At 29.3% G+C, this 17,536-nt stretch overlaps 2 protein-coding genes across 4 annotated transcripts in view; both read left to right on the plus strand.

Annotated features, from left to right (window-relative positions):
- Positions 1–6,533, plus strand: part of LOC101489801 (uncharacterized) — a 12,472-nt gene extending 5,939 nt beyond the window's left edge. The window contains exons 1-7 of one of the 2 annotated variants that reach the window (XM_012713050.3): positions 2,756–3,054; positions 4,685–4,774; positions 4,875–4,911; positions 5,115–5,188; positions 5,264–5,357; positions 5,455–5,537; positions 5,995–6,533. In XM_012713050.3, coding sequence (XP_012568504.1) covers positions 4,703–4,774; positions 4,875–4,911; positions 5,115–5,188; positions 5,264–5,357; positions 5,455–5,537; positions 5,995–6,168 — 534 coding nt within the window. In that variant the 5' untranslated portion in view covers positions 2,756–3,054; positions 4,685–4,702 and the 3' untranslated portion in view covers positions 6,169–6,533. Of the gene's footprint in view, positions 1–2,755; positions 3,055–4,684; positions 4,775–4,874; positions 4,912–5,114; positions 5,189–5,263; positions 5,358–5,454; positions 5,538–5,994 lie in introns of those variants that run through there. The other variant, XM_073365252.1, reaches the window with a different exon arrangement.
- The window catches only part of LOC101490353 (isocitrate dehydrogenase [NADP], chloroplastic), a 102,641-nt gene extending 85,362 nt beyond the window's left edge, over positions 1–17,279 (plus strand). The window contains exons 2-17 of one of the 2 annotated variants that reach the window (XM_073365134.1): positions 12,213–12,300; positions 13,723–13,766; positions 13,882–13,991; positions 14,271–14,308; positions 14,544–14,621; positions 14,841–14,894; positions 14,975–15,076; positions 15,221–15,312; positions 15,410–15,513; positions 15,597–15,665; positions 15,748–15,863; positions 15,964–15,998; positions 16,323–16,465; positions 16,583–16,705; positions 16,804–16,899; positions 17,053–17,279. In XM_073365134.1, coding sequence (XP_073221235.1) covers positions 12,252–12,300; positions 13,723–13,766; positions 13,882–13,991; positions 14,271–14,308; positions 14,544–14,621; positions 14,841–14,894; positions 14,975–15,076; positions 15,221–15,312; positions 15,410–15,513; positions 15,597–15,665; positions 15,748–15,863; positions 15,964–15,998; positions 16,323–16,465; positions 16,583–16,705; positions 16,804–16,885 — 1,239 coding nt within the window. In that variant the 5' untranslated portion in view covers positions 12,213–12,251 and the 3' untranslated portion in view covers positions 16,886–16,899; positions 17,053–17,279. Of the gene's footprint in view, positions 1–12,083; positions 12,301–13,722; positions 13,767–13,881; positions 13,992–14,270; positions 14,309–14,543; positions 14,622–14,840; positions 14,895–14,974; positions 15,077–15,220; positions 15,313–15,409; positions 15,514–15,596; positions 15,666–15,747; positions 15,864–15,963; positions 15,999–16,322; positions 16,466–16,582; positions 16,706–16,803; positions 16,900–17,052 lie in introns of those variants that run through there. The other variant, XM_004490731.4, reaches the window with a different exon arrangement.
- Positions 17,280–17,536: the final 257 nt, after the last annotated feature.

A 17,536-nucleotide genomic window follows, 5' to 3' on the forward strand; every position in this document is an offset into this window, starting at 1 on the left:
GGGGTAGTGATAAGACTAATAGCCCTAAGCCTACTATTAGAAATGTATATCAGAGGGGAAATAGGAGAGTTTGGTTGAAAACTTCCTAATGTAACACGTGTCTAAAAGTTAGTTAGGCAGTTAGTGAATAAATGAACTATAAGAAGGAATAGCTGTTAGAAGTTGAGGCAGTTTTTTGGGTGTTAACAGAATTTCTGGTTGTGGAACTAGCAAGGTCGTGGGACCTATTGTAACCATTCTTCTTCTATTCAATTCAATAAAATTCTTTTTGTTCTTCCTAGCAGAATCACTCTGATTCTGATTAGGTTGACTGATTCATTGTTCAATTCCCTTTCTTTGTTAATTCCAGTGGTTGTATCATAAAACAACCTTGAAAACTCATTGTGGGCATTATGAGTATCTAGTTATGCCATTTGGCTTGACAAATGCGCCTACTTCTTTTCAAACCCTCATGAATCACTTATTCAAACTTTTCTTACGACGTTTATCATCATTTACTTTGATGATTTACTCATTTACAACAAGTTACTGCAAAATCATGAGGACCACTTACATTCCATATTTCAGTTAATCCATGTTTATCAGTTGTTTCTTAACCAGAAAAAATGCTCATTTTCAGTTAGGTCATTTCATCAATAAAGAGGGTGTTTCTACTGACCCGACTAAGATTCAAGTTGTTGGGGATTGGCTGTTTCCTCAAAATATTACTCAATTAAGGGGCTTTCTTGGTTTGGCGGGTTACTATAGAAGGTTTGTCAAAGACTTTGGCGAAATTGCTCGACCCTTAACTGACATGTTGGAAAAAGATAACTTTGATTGGAGTGTTGTATCTACTCAAGCATTCACTGAGCTTAAACATGATTTGGTCACAGCCTCGATGTTGTGTTTACTTGACTTTACACATAAATTTGTAGTGGAAACAGATGCCTCAGGGAAAGGTATAAAGGGCGGTTTTGATGCAGAAAAACCACCTGGTTGCTTATATCAGTAAGTCTCTTGGTCCTAAGCAATAAGCTATGTCGGTTTATGAAAGGAAGTTATTGGCTATTGTCTATGTTGTTCAAAAATGGGGTGCTTATTTGGCCCATGCTCCATTTCTCATGTAAACGGATTAGCGCAGTGTTAAACATATCTTGGAACAAAGGTTGAATACTTCTTTCCAACAATCTTGGGTAGCTAAACTTATGGGATTTGACTTTGAGTTTCAATATAAAGAGGGGGCTCATAATTTAGCAGCAGACGCTCTCATTGGCTGAATATTGGTACAATACCAATTTTCATTCATCAATCTAAGCTACTCCTTATGAGGTAGTTTATGGGCAAAGAAGAAGCCATTAAACTTATGAGATTTCATCTACTTCGAGCTCAAAATGGAATGATTCAACAAGCCAAAAAGCACCACTGTGACATAAAGTTTGAGATTGGTGATTTTGTATTTTACAAACTGCATCCCTATTGACAACTATCTGATAAACAACATGTGCATCACAAGTTGCTGCCAAATTGTTTTAGCCCTTCTAAAGTGGTTGATAAAGTGGGTCAAGTAGCTTATAAATTGGAGTTATTCCCTTCTATTGAGATTCATAATGTTTTTCAATAAAAGTTATGCACCAACCCAACGATTACTCCCATTATTCTTATACCAGCGGAGCCAGACAAGCAGAACAGAACACCTGAAGCTATTTTGGACAGAAAATGGGAAGTGCGACCTTATAGCAACTACAAAGGTTCCAGTTAAGTGGAAAAACGAACCTCCAAGTAGATCTCTTGCAAACATTTCCTAACTTTCACCTTTTAGGACAAGGGTGTTCCTAAGGAGGGGTATTGTGACAGCATGTCACCCATTAAAATAATTTTTTGTTATTATTTACCATTAGTAAAATTAAGTTCTAGAAGCATTAGCTGAAAATTGTAGTTATTGGATTCCACCTTATAATGGGATATTTATAATAAACATGCCTATTTAGCCTCTTTGAGAAATCAATCGGTTTATGGTAATAGATAATAATGGACAAAGGTTTATGAAAATATTCATTACTATTAAGCTACGCCATTATTTGATAATATTAGAGATATATTGGTTATATATATCATATATTATAGATAAATATTATTGTGAGTATATCTATTTTTATCGAAGAATTTTTTTTGGGGTAATCGTAGCTTCCTCTGTCATAACTAAGATCCTCCTCTATGTGTCTCATGTTTGTCGGCGTTGAACACCTACATGTCTTGGACATCAAGTATTGAATCTTTGAGAGACTTCTGAATAAAGACGTGTCTCGATATCGACTACTGACATAATAACGATATTTTGATTATATTTAATTAATTTATTTTTTCACATTATTAACGGTGACAATGTAATAGTATTCGGTCTCTTTGTTACCTCCATTTAAACAAGTTGTTAAAACTTATAATTATGAATAATACAAATATAATTTAATTCAAAGAACCAAATTAAGAAAAACACTTAAAAAACATAAACAGGAATTGAGTTATATTTATATGACTATTTACATGACTAGGTGTTTTTTTCTTCTTTCTATAATCAATTTAAGAAAATCTCAGAATATAAATTTATGCTACTTAATTAATATTTTTTTTATTCATATGTCTCGTTCTATTTCTATCATAGTAATAATAATTGTGTATTCTTAATAATAATTGCCTATGATAAATTGAATGTTTTTTTGTTAAAAAATGTCTAAATCACTTAAAAAATTGTATGATAAATTGAATATTTTCATAATGGCAGCATTTATCTTGTTATTGTTAAATCTATCTGGACATCTTTCTCAAAATTGAAATAAATTAAAATTTTAATTTCAAACCGTTTTCTATTAAAACTATAAATATTAAAACTATAAATCATATAAACCGGTTTTTTTACGGTCACTTCTATCGTCTCTTCCTATTCCATCCGCCCTTTCACCCAAAACTCCAAAACCATCCTGACTTTGCCATCGTCCAAGGCTACCGACCTTCTACTGCCGGCACCGTTTTCCGGCAACCCGGCACCGTCCTTCCTTCTTTCTCAATCGTTTAGTTCTGGTTCGTTTCTATTCATCCTTATCAAGTTTTTGTCACTTATTTATTCTTCTTTTATGTTGTTTCAATGATTGTTTTCATTCTTATTTTGAACGTTTTAGTTTAGCTTTGATTGTTTTTTTTCCTGTTGTTTCATTGAATTATTGTTCTTCTATTATGTTTATTTTTTTCAAACACAGTGCCTATTTTGTGAAGGAGTAGAAGGAATTTTTTTCCAAAATTGACTTTTTCTCTCTCTTATTTGAGATTGATTTTCATGTGGTTTCTGCATTGTAGCCTTAAAATCTGACTTAATTATATAATGAATAAATTATTAATGTTTTTGCAAGAAAAATTATAGTGATCACAGGGATACATTTTTATAGTTTGTCCGGGCCGAACCTGTCTTAAGCAGCATTTTTAGTATTGTTATTTATAATGTTATTGAGTATCTCAAGCATTTATAGATTGTAGTATTGTTAGTTGTTACTGATATTTAGTAATTAGTTATTGAATTGAATCAAAGTTAGAAAAACTTTAACATGTAATAGATGTGGAGAGAGAAGAGAAATAGTATGAGAAGAATAAAAGTTGGTATATATGTGAGAATCTAGGTGGAGCAGAAACTTGCCAATTTCAATTTAATCATTTTCATGGACTCTTAATCTTGATGCATATATGATCTTAATGGACTCTTAATATTAAGCTGAATCAAGTCTTACAACACCTAGAGAAGATGGTGAGAGTATAGAGAATATATTTTGTGCTGTTTTTTCAGATAGTATTTGTTTTGGCAAAATACATCCGGTAATGGTACTCCTTGAAGTTACACAAATATCAAATTAGTCGTTTAATTTTTTGGGTATCAAATTAGTCGTTTATGTTTGTAAAAGTTACAATGTTAAACTATTTTTAGTCCTAACTTCATTTCAATCATTTTTATGTAGAGATTTAAAAAAATCTACTTTGAGTTTTGTTAACAACATAATAATTTTCCTGTGATTTCATGATCTAAATTAAGAGAATTCTCTCTCGCTTGAAAATGTCTCTCACTTGAATTCTCTCTCGTTTAATTATTTTTCTCTAAGTTGATTGAGGGTTTATGTTCTTATAATTATTGCAGTCAAAACTCCTTTAGAAAAGCATGAGTTTATTGAAAAAATTGGGAGAATTTTGGGTTTCATTTTAGGTGGTTTGAAATTGAGATCAAACATAAAGGACAAACTTGATGCTAAAGTAAAGATAAAGGACCATACAATGTATTTTACCTATTTTATTCAAGCTTGGAAGAAACCCAGTCTTGTTTCAACTCTCGATTTGGGCTTTGCTTACTTGTAGCACCGATATCCCCTTTTACTCTTTTCCCTTATTTTTCAAAAACAAATCTATTGATTATTATTCATGCTGCTACCATTGATTCAATGGATTTCGTATTTGTTTTACATTTTGTATATTTTTCTGTGCTTGGTCCATGTTGATAACCTTGTCTTCCATCTAAATTCTGAATTTGCTTTATTAAAAATAAAAATTTTCTTTTCTGAACATTTGCCAAGTTATTATTGTTGTTATTGGTGGATAAAAATATGAAATAGAGAGTACGGCATAATACCCTAATCTATCAATCGATCCTCAGTGTTCACTTTTTATTGACTAGACTAAGAGAACAACATTCATGTTCACCAATGACCAAAGGCAACAAGAGCGAACAGGAAGATATGGAACTCCTAGGTTGCAATACCTTCAGGTGTTCTTTTTTTCTTTTTTGTTTTCAACTACCGTTTGATTATCTGTGTTGTGATGATTTGGTTTAGTGTGAGAACCTAAATGGATAACGTTTGTTTCAGGAATTGGTGACTCAGTTTCAGATCGCATCTGAGGATGGTATGTTGTTTCTGTGAATTAAACAATCTTTCAAACACCTTTGTTTGTAGGATTGTTTATTTTTACCATCTTCTTATTTGTTGGTTATATAGCGCTGACATTTCAGATTAAATATGTGTCTAGTGCCCGGCCCGTGTTGGTCGGACACCAACGCGTATGGTTACTTTCAATCAATTTCATTTTTTATTTCCTGTGTTTTGTAGAGACAAAAGAGAAGATTTTGGCAAATTTGGCCAACTTTGCCTATGATCCTTACAATTTTAACTTCTTGCGCCAGGTAGGGACCCATCATTTGTCTTTGCAATAAGGAAAACTACACAAGATGAATTAAGATGCCCTTGCGTAATTGCAGCTTAATGTTTTGGAACTTTTCCTTGACTGTATAACTGAACCCAATGAAAAGCTTATAGAATTTGGTGTTGGAGGGATCTGCAATGGCTGTGTTGGTAATTCTAGCTGCTTTACATTTCATGAAATTGTGGTTTCTACTTGATTAATTATCTTTCTAGTTGACAATAAGAAATATGATTTTGTTTTGTGCAGATCCAGCCAATGCTGCAATTATAGCTGGAGTTGGTGGAATTCCTCTTATCATTCAATGTTTATCAAGCCCAGTTAGGAACACTGTAAGGATTAGAGTTTATTTGTTGACATTGTTTCATTTTGTTGTGTTGTGATTGTGTTTGAATCTCAAGTTGAAGAATGCAGACCCTTGAGCTTGTAGGCCAAAGGGATATTTTCAAACCATGAACAGCCAGATTCTCAAAATTGCTTGTCTACACCTGTTTACTTCTCAAGTTCATGTTATTTTCTTAATGTTTATACAAGAAAAATATTTTAATTGTTCATATGCAATTCAATTATTTCAAACATGCTTTTTTATTTTCTGTTTTTGATTTCTCATAAACTTGTGTACCCTTATAATTACTAAATTTGCATCATTAATATATTATTCTCTAAATTGCTTCTGGTAGTTACAGAGAATATAATGTTTCTATCATTGATCTGTAGTTCTAGTTATAATTCACTTCATAAAGTATCCACTAACAATTTGATAAACAACCAATGTATTCACCTGATCAGGTAAATTATGCACTCGGGGCACTTTATTATGTCTGTAATGAATCTAACAAGAAAGAGGTTTTAAAGCCTGAAGTTGTTGATGTCATCAAGAGGTATGCAACAGCTGAAGAAGTTAGTGTGAGCTTCAGTAATCTGGCTAGAGCTTTTCTAGACAAACATGTAGCAGGGAACTAGTATGTGAGACAGTCCATAATTCCATTTTCAGTTAAGAATTTATATTTCTTCTGAGGAATGTGGCCACTGCATGCAATTGAAAGTTTTTCATTTCCTGATTCTTATAAGGTTACCTTTTAATTATTCTGAATTAGTTAAAATAACACCTTGCTTTGGTTTGGCACTCGCTCGTCTGGGTTATTTGGAAGTCGCAGAATGAGTGTATCTTCTTCAATAAGGTTATGTCTATTGAACAATTGGTAGATTAGATTCAAACATCCTCATAGAAGTGGTTTTTGGGGAGGTTTTTAGGTCATCATAGTGTTTATGGTGTAAAAATTGCATTGGATTAGACCATATTAATAGTTTGGTTCGATTTTTGAAAACCATTTTCAAATCAAGTTCACTGTCATTCTGAATTGGTTTAAAATTGATTTATATAAACGAATTTAATATTATGAACAATAAAATCGATTTTGAACAAGTTTTTCGGGAAAAGAATTTTGAAATTCTTTTGACAAAATTTTCGATGTTTTTCAAAAAAAAAGTTTTTGATTTTTTTTAAACAATAAATATTAAAAATTTTGAGATAAAAAAGAAGATTAAAATAATTTTTTTTGACAAATATTAAAATATTAAGACAAAATTGTTTTGACAAACCTTTTGTAAAAAATAGATATGAAAATTTTTTTAAAAAAAATTCGACTAATTTTTGTAAAAGAAAATCAAATTAAAAAAAAAATTAATCTTTGGATATTTTTTTCCTATTCAAAAAAAGATTTCATTTATATATACATTAAAGAAAGTTTTAAGTTGTCACTTAATTATAATTGTTAAATTATTAATAATATTTGATTTTAACTATAATTACTTTTAAAATTATATTTATAAATGGTTGTGATACAGTATTAATTACATAATGTAAACATACCTAAAGAGACAAATGAGTACTTATTTTGACAAAAAAATAAATCTATTTAATATTTATTTCATTACAGTATTTGCATAAATTCCAGTATTTACCTAAAGAGACAAAATAATTTTTATATGTATACACTACATCTAGGCCCTTTATAAATTGACAGGCTTTTTTCAAAACAAATCTACGATATTTGCCAAACCTAACCACATATATAACATATTTATTCCTTTTAGTCTTTTCCTTCTAGAAAATAGAAATCACTTTTTTCCCTTTCCTTTTCGTCTTCAGCAGATTCTTCGATTATTATTGTTATTAGTACTTATCTGGATCGTTGTTGACTTGTTGGTAGTGCCTTGTCGGCATCTAGAAAGAGCAAGACATTATGTCAAAAAGAAGAAAGAGTTAAAACATATGAACTATTTTTATTCAAAAATAAGACATAGGTATTATTTTGACATTATTAATGGGACCATGAAATAAAGTAAAGTTGATCTTTAGCGTGATTTTGACCGGTGACCATGGTAATATATGATAGATTAATTTAAAGCAGCATAATTTGAATGGATATAGTCTTAATAAAAAAACATAAAAGACTTGTAAAATAAACAAAAAAGACATAGGTACTATTTTGACATCAATACTGGTAACATGAAATAAAGTAAGGTTGATCTTTGGGCAACCGATTACCCTGGTAATAGGATAGATTAATTTGAGGGAACATATTTTGATTTGATTTTGTCATGTATTTTTCACATAGCAAATGTTAGTAAATATTGTAGTCTTTTGGGATTTAAATCTTGTATATCCCATAATTTGAATGGATGTAGTCTTTTAGTTTATATAACTATAAAACTTGTTTGGTATCATTTATTATATATTTTATATATAATTCAAGTAGTTAATGTTTTTTTTACTATATGTTGCATATTATTATAATTAATTTTTTTTATGTTTTATAATTTATTTAATATAAATTAAAACATAAAATTTTAAAATGATTAAATAAATAATTTATTTATATAATTTTAATATTAATATTTTAAAGTAAATAATTTAAAATGATTTATTTGTTATAATTTAAAAATATATATAAACTAATTTAAATTTTAAAATAAAAAATTTATTCATGACTTAATTTTGGTATTTTTACACAAATTTAGAAATGCAATTAATTTTGTATAGAAAAGGTAAATTATGAGTTATTTTACAAAATCATTTTTCTTTATTATATGAGAAGGATAAATTAATAGAATTGAAGGAATATAAAGTAATAAATAGTATGATAAAAGAAATTAATGTTTTATTGATATTGTAAAATTATTTAAAATTTCAGATAATTTTTTTCAAAGTGAATATTTAGTATTCTCTCATAATATAAGCAAAAAATTTAGACAACATATATTTATTTATTTTTTTACTATTTTTGTTTATATTATGAGATAAATGAAATAAAGTGGTAAAACATAATGGTTGGTAGTCTCGTAAGTACTCCCTTCAGTTACTATTATAAACAATTTCTTTTTCTTCAAATTTTTGTTATTATAATAAACAAAAGTTAATTATTTTTGAATCATTTCATACTATTATTTCTAATATATTCTTCATTTCATTCAAAACATTTAAAGTTGATAGTTGAGTATTAGACATCGAAAAGGGACAATTAAATAAATTTACCTTGTGTTTTACATAAAATCAAAAATATTAATTGCACTTAATTATATTTTTTAATATATGTGATTTTTTTTTTGTTTATAATAGTGAATTGATGAAGTACAACTCTATTGATAACTACAACAACTTCAAATAGAGATATGAGTTTGAATCTAAAATTCTTTAAGTGTCTATTTAGTAACACCACTAAACTTTTGTTTAGGCACTATTAATTATCGCTTATTGAATTAACTTACAAGTTTGTTTGATCAAATTAAAAGTGTTTGGTTAACTATTTTCATGCTATTTTAATCAGCATTTGAGCTTATAGCTTATACTCAATTCGTCTCATAATGAATGTCACTTAAAAAAAAGTGGCAAAATGAATGTCAATCACAAATTTTAATTTAACTTTAATTAGTTTTTTTCTATAGTATCATTCAATAATTACTATATATATATATAACGCCTAAAATTTAACTACAAATCTTGAGAAATTTATTGTAAATAATACGAATGAAACTAAAAAAATTCTTTTAAAGTTTATAAGCGCTTACAGATAAATATAAATTATTTTGTAAACTTTCGGAATAAATTATAATACTGATATATTTAAAAACTTTTAAACAATCTTCAAATTAGATTTAATTAAACTATAAAACTCTAATCTAGATTAAAAATTTGATATGACTACGACTCATAATATTGAAAGACTGATGAACAATCTGGATATTAGTCAGACTTTCAATGTTTACATGTTACTTGAAAAATAGTACACCCAACATAGTAGTATAAAACTTAGTTATGTCATAATCTTTTTCTACAGAAAATACTACAATTTTGATAATTTAATTAAAATATCAAACAATGTGCGATTTGATTAAAAAAAAACTTTTTTAAAAATTTAAGATGCATAGTTTATAAATATTTTTCATTCTGGTTGATAGGTACAATTTAATAAATTAAGGTATATATGTACGATAATGGAGCAACATATATTTTTCAACTTTTGACTCAATTTTCTATATCAATTCTCGATGAATTTTAGTGAAACCAGAGTCTATTTAGAAGGTAATTAAGTCTAACTTCTAATGAGACATAAATCTACTCAAAACAATAACTATGGAGAAATGTATTAACAAAATACTAAAGTAAATAACAAGGACAATATTATACAATTTTCTTTCAAGCTTTATATTATGAAATTCATCCACTCAACTAAGCAAATAACATTCAAAATTCAGCACAAAAACTAGTCGAATATTATTATTAAATATTTATCACCTCATCACCAACTCAACCATAATGTTCAACAATCATAATAAAACAACAACTCTTCATAGTAGTTAATACAAACACTTAACATATATTCTTAATAATCCTTGATATCAAATCAAATAGGATTATCACAACACTCAAACATGCAAGCATGGACATTTTCTAGCAACATATGCAATCAAGATTCCAAAACACAATTAAGAGATTTTTCAAGAGATTTTTTTATTTTATGTTACCTTAACTTGTAGATGTGGGAGAGTTATGTCTTTTTCTAAGGTTGACCTTTAATCCCATTCATTAACAATAGCCCAAACTTAGCTTCCATCTTACATCTTCATTTTGTTTCTTTAAGGGTGAAACCTAATCCTCTTTCTTTTTATCTTACTCTCTTCATTTAGTACTCAATATTCTTGTAAGTAAATTATATGATAAATGAATGATATGGATCAACTTGGAGCTAAAATATGCAATCGAGGGTTGTAGTATTTTCTCTTTTCTTTTTTCTCCCTTTTCCTTTTGTTTCATGTCCCTCTCTTTCTTTGTTCGTTTCTTATTTTTCACACTCTCTCCAAGGAAGAAGATAAAACGAGTGACTTTTTTTTTGTATATGTTGTAATTGATTAAATGACTTACGCTAAAAGTTGAACCACATCCCTTATGCTTTAACTAATGATTACTCTAACCCTTCTACTAATTTGAGTTAAATAAGGATTTGGCTTGGAATATTATCAAATTCTATTTCAAGTTCCAATTATTCATAGTCATACAAAGTACACATACCCAAATAATAGAATTACTAGTAAGGTATAATAATAATAATAATAATAATAATATAATAATAATAATAATAATAATAATAATAATAATAATAATGATAATGATAATGATAATGATAATTAAAAACATAATATTAATAAATGTAATGATAATAATATCATTACTTTAAGAATGTTATTTTTGGAATGTTATAAACAACTTCTAAAATATTATTATATTTTATATTTATAATAGTTAAAAATCCACCACCAATTAAGAAGATTTAGTTTGGAAGATTTTCTTCTCATTTTCTTATAATTATAATATTTTTAATATGTGCGCAAAAACCTTAAACAATACTGTGAGAACGAGGAAATAACTTTTTATATTTTCTTTCGTTTATAATCTATTATTTTATTTTTATTTTTATGTAAAATAAAATAACTATCTCAGGTTACTACTCACTCACAACTCTCTAGTCGGTTATTTATTTTTCTCCTTTGCACTCTCATTCATGGTCTCTTCTTCTCAATTTAATGAATAAACACCAAGGATGAGCATTATATATATTTTTAGATGATGGATGCTCAAATGATTATATTGTATAAGGATGATCTTATTCAGTCATACAAAACAATATTATCTAACAAAATCTCATAATTCAAAAATAAAATAATAGAATGATTGTATATCGCATTTAGAAATCTAGACTGATCAAAATAAAACTAAAGAATTATATCAGAATTAAGTAAGTCAAAAGAAAACAATAAACTTATTAATTTTACAATTGGAAATGGCTCACTAAATGTTACCACTGAAAATTATCTCAACAACAAAATTTGGACAATGTTGTTTCTCATATTAGGGATGAAGATAATTTCAACCTTGCATATGAAAAAATAAAATACATTTTTTATTTTTCTAAAATTAATTTTTATGAATTTAAAAAGAATAAGATTTATACACTTACAATTTTTAAAATTAAATAATAATATATTTTTATATCATTTTATAATTATAACAATTAAATTTATCAAATATTTTTTTCATCAATTAATTTTTTAATTATAAATTATCGACTATCAATTTTAAATTAATTTATTACTCATTAGCTAACTTTTCAACTATAATCTACCATATATATATATATTACCTATATATTAGTTTTCCCAAAAAAAGTTTAAATCCCACTATTTAAATTGTGTCAGTATAGAAAAAATCTAATTTTAAAGAAAAGAAGAAAACCCAAAAGGTAATGGTTGGTAAGAACGTTGGATATATATCAATATCAATATTTTCAGCAATAATAATAAATGAAATCACAAAAATTGTGATAAAGTGGTTGTTGAATATTCAGATATCGAAACATTGCCTGTGCTACTAAAAACACCATATATAATAGACCACGGCACTTCAAACTTTCTCACTCTCTTACTCATTCATTTCTCACCTAACTTTCTCTTCATCTCCATCTCCTCCGATCACCACCGTCAGAATCATGGGATTTCAGAAAATCAAAGTCGCCAATCCCATCGTTGAGATGGACGGTTCGTTTCTTCACCTTGAGATCTGATCTATATTCCGATCCTTTTTCTTCATCCTCGATTTTATCGATCTCTTCATTTTTTTATTTTATTTATTTTTTGTTTTGATTTCATTTTACTATTTTTTGTCGTGTGCTTGTCTTATCGTGTCGATTTGCTCCTTATGCTTTGCTTCGTTTAGAATTTTGGTGGACCATTCTCTGTTCAGTTACTGTTTTTCTTTCTTTCAATTATTTGATGTTGCGTTCAACTGAATAATTGATCGCTTTTTCTGTCTCTATTATTTCCTTTTTTTCTGTTCTTGTTTTGAGGAGGTTGGATTTACTTTTAGATTCAATTTTTTTATTTATTGAATCATGTTCTTACTGTTTATTTATTTATGTAAGCATTTTTTTGCTGTTATTATTATTGCCATTTAAAAGATGAAATGATGAAGTTCTGTTCAGTCATTTTTTACGGAGACAGGGTTTTTCGTTATAAATTATAATTAAAAGTAGAAATTGAATTATGGCGAACAAGTAACATTGGAATTTTTTACGATAAGTTAAAATTAATTAACCTTATCAAAAAACTTAAAAATCTTTACACTATTATTGAGTATTGAACACTTGTTGCTAGTTTGTATTGTTCTTGTATACTAGGTAGGAGTTGGCTGAGTTTTTGTGATTTGTACTCATGATTCAAAGGGATAGACTCGATAGTTTATTGTTTGTAAAATTTTATTAGCTCCTTTGCTTTGTTATTTGAGGGGACTTTGTGTAAGATTCCTACTTCAAAGTAGGGGAGATATTTGTAATTTCAATATTTCATTTGCAAAAACATGTTAAATTGTAAGAACATTGTATAACATGAGCGAGTCAGGTACATTTTTTCAACAAAAAAAGTGTGTTAATCATCCCTAATTTTTAAGTACCCAATTTAAAGGTGACTAAAATATTATACTTTTCTAGAGTTAATTTTGATACATTGTACTAGCAAAAAGTTTCACACCGTCAACAATTAACAATCAATCATTAAAAGTAGTTATGATCAACGTCAAATATTTTAAGAGATTAATTTTGATACACTGTCAATGTAAAACTTTTTACACTGTCAACCAATCATAAACTTCAATTTATGTGACTTTTAAGGTAGAAAGAATTAAAGTCAAATATTTTGTGATCTCATGATTGTGATTAACTAACTGTCTAAAATATCTTTACACTGTCGGTGCATATCAATTGAATCTATATTTTAATGATCTTGTGATTATGATTGATTAACCGCGTAAACTTTTTTTTACATCAACAATGTATATAAATTAAATTTTACTTTTTAACCCAGAAGACAAACAATTAGTAGAAGATTCAATTTGTTTGGGGATTGTGTTTATGCTTTTGGCAATGTTATCTTACTTTTGACAATTTTTTTTATATTGGTTTGCAGGAGATGAAATGACTCGAGTTATCTGGAAGTCAATCAAGGACAAGGTGATTAATCATTTTCTTGCTCTTAATGTGATCATCATGGTTTCATGTTTTTTTTATGTGAACACTGAACAGTGCTTCTAATAGTAATGTCTTTCTTTCATTCGTTATGGTATAGCTCATTTTGCCCTTCTTGGAGTTGGACATCAAGTACTTTGACCTAGGCCTTCCTTATCGTGATGAGACTGATGATAAAGTTACAGTTGAAAGTGCAGAAGCAACTCTCAAGTATGTTTGTATATAATTTATGCCGATTTTGTAGGCCCCTCCTTCACAGTTATCTACTTAATATGAATTGTGTTTATTTTATTTTATTTTCTTTTGTAAGTTCATTTAGGATTTGCAGAGTATGGTATATGTGAAGCTGACGAAATGTTTGTATTAGGCTTTTAGCTAATTTAATATTTGTTTCCACGCACTATAATGTTGAATTAAGATGTTTTACATGTTGATCGTGTGTAATTGTTATAATTGTTTTCTAACGGCTGCATTTGCACCGCCATGTAGGTATAACGTAGCAATCAAGTGTGCAACTATCACTCCAGGTACTGTAGCCGAATCCTAACATTTTTTAGTTTTTTTTAATACAGCATATTTAAGTTTTTACCTTTGCACAGACTTGTGTAAATACATTATATTTCATGAGTAAGATTCTAAGAAATAGGGCACATCCTATGTATTACTTTTTCATGAATCGTGCTGCTCTAATTGATGCACGGTAATGTTCTACTTAGTATTAGATATTGGCAGAGCTTATACTAGTGTTATTATGATTGACAGATGAAGCTCGTGTCAAGGAGTTTGGCCTGAAGCAGATGTGGAAGAGTCCAAACGGGACAATTAGAAACATTTTGAATGGTAACATAACTTAGTTTCATTGATTATTGTTTTTTACGTGATAATAATTAACAAATACTAGTTAGTAAATATTCTGGTTTGTCATGGCTATCTAATAAGTTGTAGATGAGTAGATATATATATATATATATATATATATATATATCTACATCATAGGCTATATATATATATATATATATATATATATTGTTTTCTTATTTGCGGTGTGAAAAATTTCAGGAACTGTCTTCAGAGAACCAATTATTTGCAAAAACGTCCCTCGCCTTATTCCTGGTACTTAATATTGAACTTTTCTTTTCGATTACCCCTTTTCCTTGATGAATGGATGTGTGTGAATATCTCTGCATTGCCAGGTTGGACAAAGCCAATATGTATTGGAAGGCATGCTTTTGGTGATCAATATCGGGCCACTGACAGCGTAATTAAAGGAGCTGGAAAGTTGAAGCTGGTGTTTGGTATGCTTCTTACTTTATTTTGGATTGTTTCACGAGACTGTGCCTAAGTTAAAAACCATGTTATGGCTTCTTATGGACCTAGTTTTTCAGTAGTAATATTTGTTGCCAACTGAAGATTTTTTTATGAATCTTCTATTGTTGTAGTTCCGGAAGGCCAAGGTGAGGCGACCGAATTGGAGGTTTATAACTTCACTGGTGAAGGAGGTGTTGCATTGGCTATGTACAACACTGACGAGGTTGATTCTGCAGTGTCTTTTATTAGTTTTGGTTGGATATAATATTTCAATGAAATCTGCTGGTACTGAACTATCTATTATTTGGCATGTGATGTAGTCTATTCGATCTTTTGCTGAGGCGTCTATGGCTACTGCTTATGAGAAAAAATGGCCACTTTATCTTAGCACCAAAAATACAATTCTTAAGAAATATGATGGAAGGTATGCTATTTATTATTTATTTATTTTCAAAAACCTTTGTTATGTTGATCCCTCGTTTAATTACATCCATTTATTGGTTAAAGATTCAAGGACATATTTCAAGAAGTTTATGAGGCAAGCTGGAAATCAAAGTATGAGGCTGCCGGTATATGGTGAGTGAATTGGTACATATTTTTTCAGGAAAAAATTATTCACATGATATTATTGTTTACCTTTATCTAATTGATTTTAAAGGTATGAGCATCGGCTCATTGATGATATGGTGGCATATGCACTCAAGAGCGATGGAGGTTATGTATGGGCATGCAAAAACTATGATGGAGATGTCCAGAGCGATTTCTTAGCTCAAGGTTTGTTTTGACATGCTTGTTTATCAGTCACTTTCTATTTACTGTTTCAGATTCAGAATTTTTTCCCTGTTTAACTAAATATTTATTCACACTTGTTCAGGTTTTGGATCGTTGGGTTTGATGACATCTGTATTGGTAAGTGTCATTCCAAGTCCTTACACCTACTTTATGGGGGACTTTTATTTTTATCCACATTTACTGAAAAAATTCTCTCTCTCTCTCTCTCTCTCACACACACACACACACACAGTTTCTGTAGTGGCTCTTTATGAATGAAATAAACTAATTTCTTGTGAATGAATTATTAATTTAAACAGATATTCTATTTATGTATTAAAACGAAGCTAGTATAGTCCTTTGCAATTGATCCTTAAGTTCTACAATGCGATTTATGCTTCACTAGTGTCTGAGGAAAAATTTGTGTTTCTTTGGTAAGATTGAATTGCGGTATGATTTCAGGTTTGCCCTGATGGAAAAACCATAGAAGCAGAAGCAGCCCATGGAACAGTTACCCGTCATTTCAGGGTTCACCAAAAAGGAGGTGAAACCAGCACCAATAGCATTGCATCCATCTTTGCTTGGACAAGAGGTCTAGCCCATAGGTAAGTACTGTGTAATTTGCATTGTTGAGTGCTGAGGTTTATCCATCCATTGTATCAGAAACTTGTCAATATAATATATCGAGATGCCAGTGAATTAAAATGCTTATATGTTAACAGAGCAAAATTGGATGACAATGCTACACTCTTGGACTTCACTGACAAGCTAGAGGCAGCTTGTATTGGAGTAGTAGAGTCTGGGAAGATGACCAAGGATTTGGCACTTATTCTTCATGGATCCAAGTACATAACTTATCACTAGCCTAAAACATTGACTAAAGCATTTTCTTTTCTTCTAGACATAATTAATTAACACCTTGCTGTATAATTCTTGCAATTAGGCTTTCAAGGGAGCATTATTTGAACACGGAGGAATTCATCGATGCTGTGGCAGCCGAGCTTAAAGCAAAGATCTCTGCGTAGATTTGTGATTTTAGGTAGGTGTTATTTGGGTTCTCTTCATATTTGAGCACACAAAAGTAGATATGTTTTCTGTGACACAAATGGCTATGGAAATACTATATCATACTTTATATTACTTACTATACTTAAAAGTGCTTTTTTGTTTCTTTGTTTGGTGGCATTATCAGACATGGAATTATTACGAGATTGAAGGGATTGCATGCACTTTCAAAAGAAATAAGAAAGGGGAACAAAACATTGGTCATTGGCAGCTTTTCCTTCCTTCATTTGTGTGTTGGATGGGAATGCAAGGGTTGGGTGCTTCTCTATATTGTTTGAACTGTTTGATCGTTTGTAATTTTGAACTAAACCCTTAGAATTTCAAATGGATTTTACCATCTTTCTTCTGATTTTACTTTACAAGTTTGACTGGTTATTCTACAAATAATATAACACCTGCAGAAAGAAAAGAAAACATTCTTTCGATCATGCTTAGAGAGAAATAATCAACATAGTTTTTCATACTTATTAATTAATTTTCATCATGACTGTCACTAATTGACCACATTGCTCAATACAAGCATTCATATGAGGCGATGGCATGAAACGTTCATGTATGTTGATTATGAATTATTGAACGCCTATGCATCAATATCATATAGTGATTCCCTA

The sequence above is a fragment of the Cicer arietinum genome, chromosome 2 (genome assembly GCF_000331145.2).
Source record: "Cicer arietinum cultivar CDC Frontier isolate Library 1 chromosome 2, Cicar.CDCFrontier_v2.0, whole genome shotgun sequence".
Taxonomy (NCBI): Eukaryota; Viridiplantae; Streptophyta; class Magnoliopsida; order Fabales; family Fabaceae; genus Cicer; species Cicer arietinum.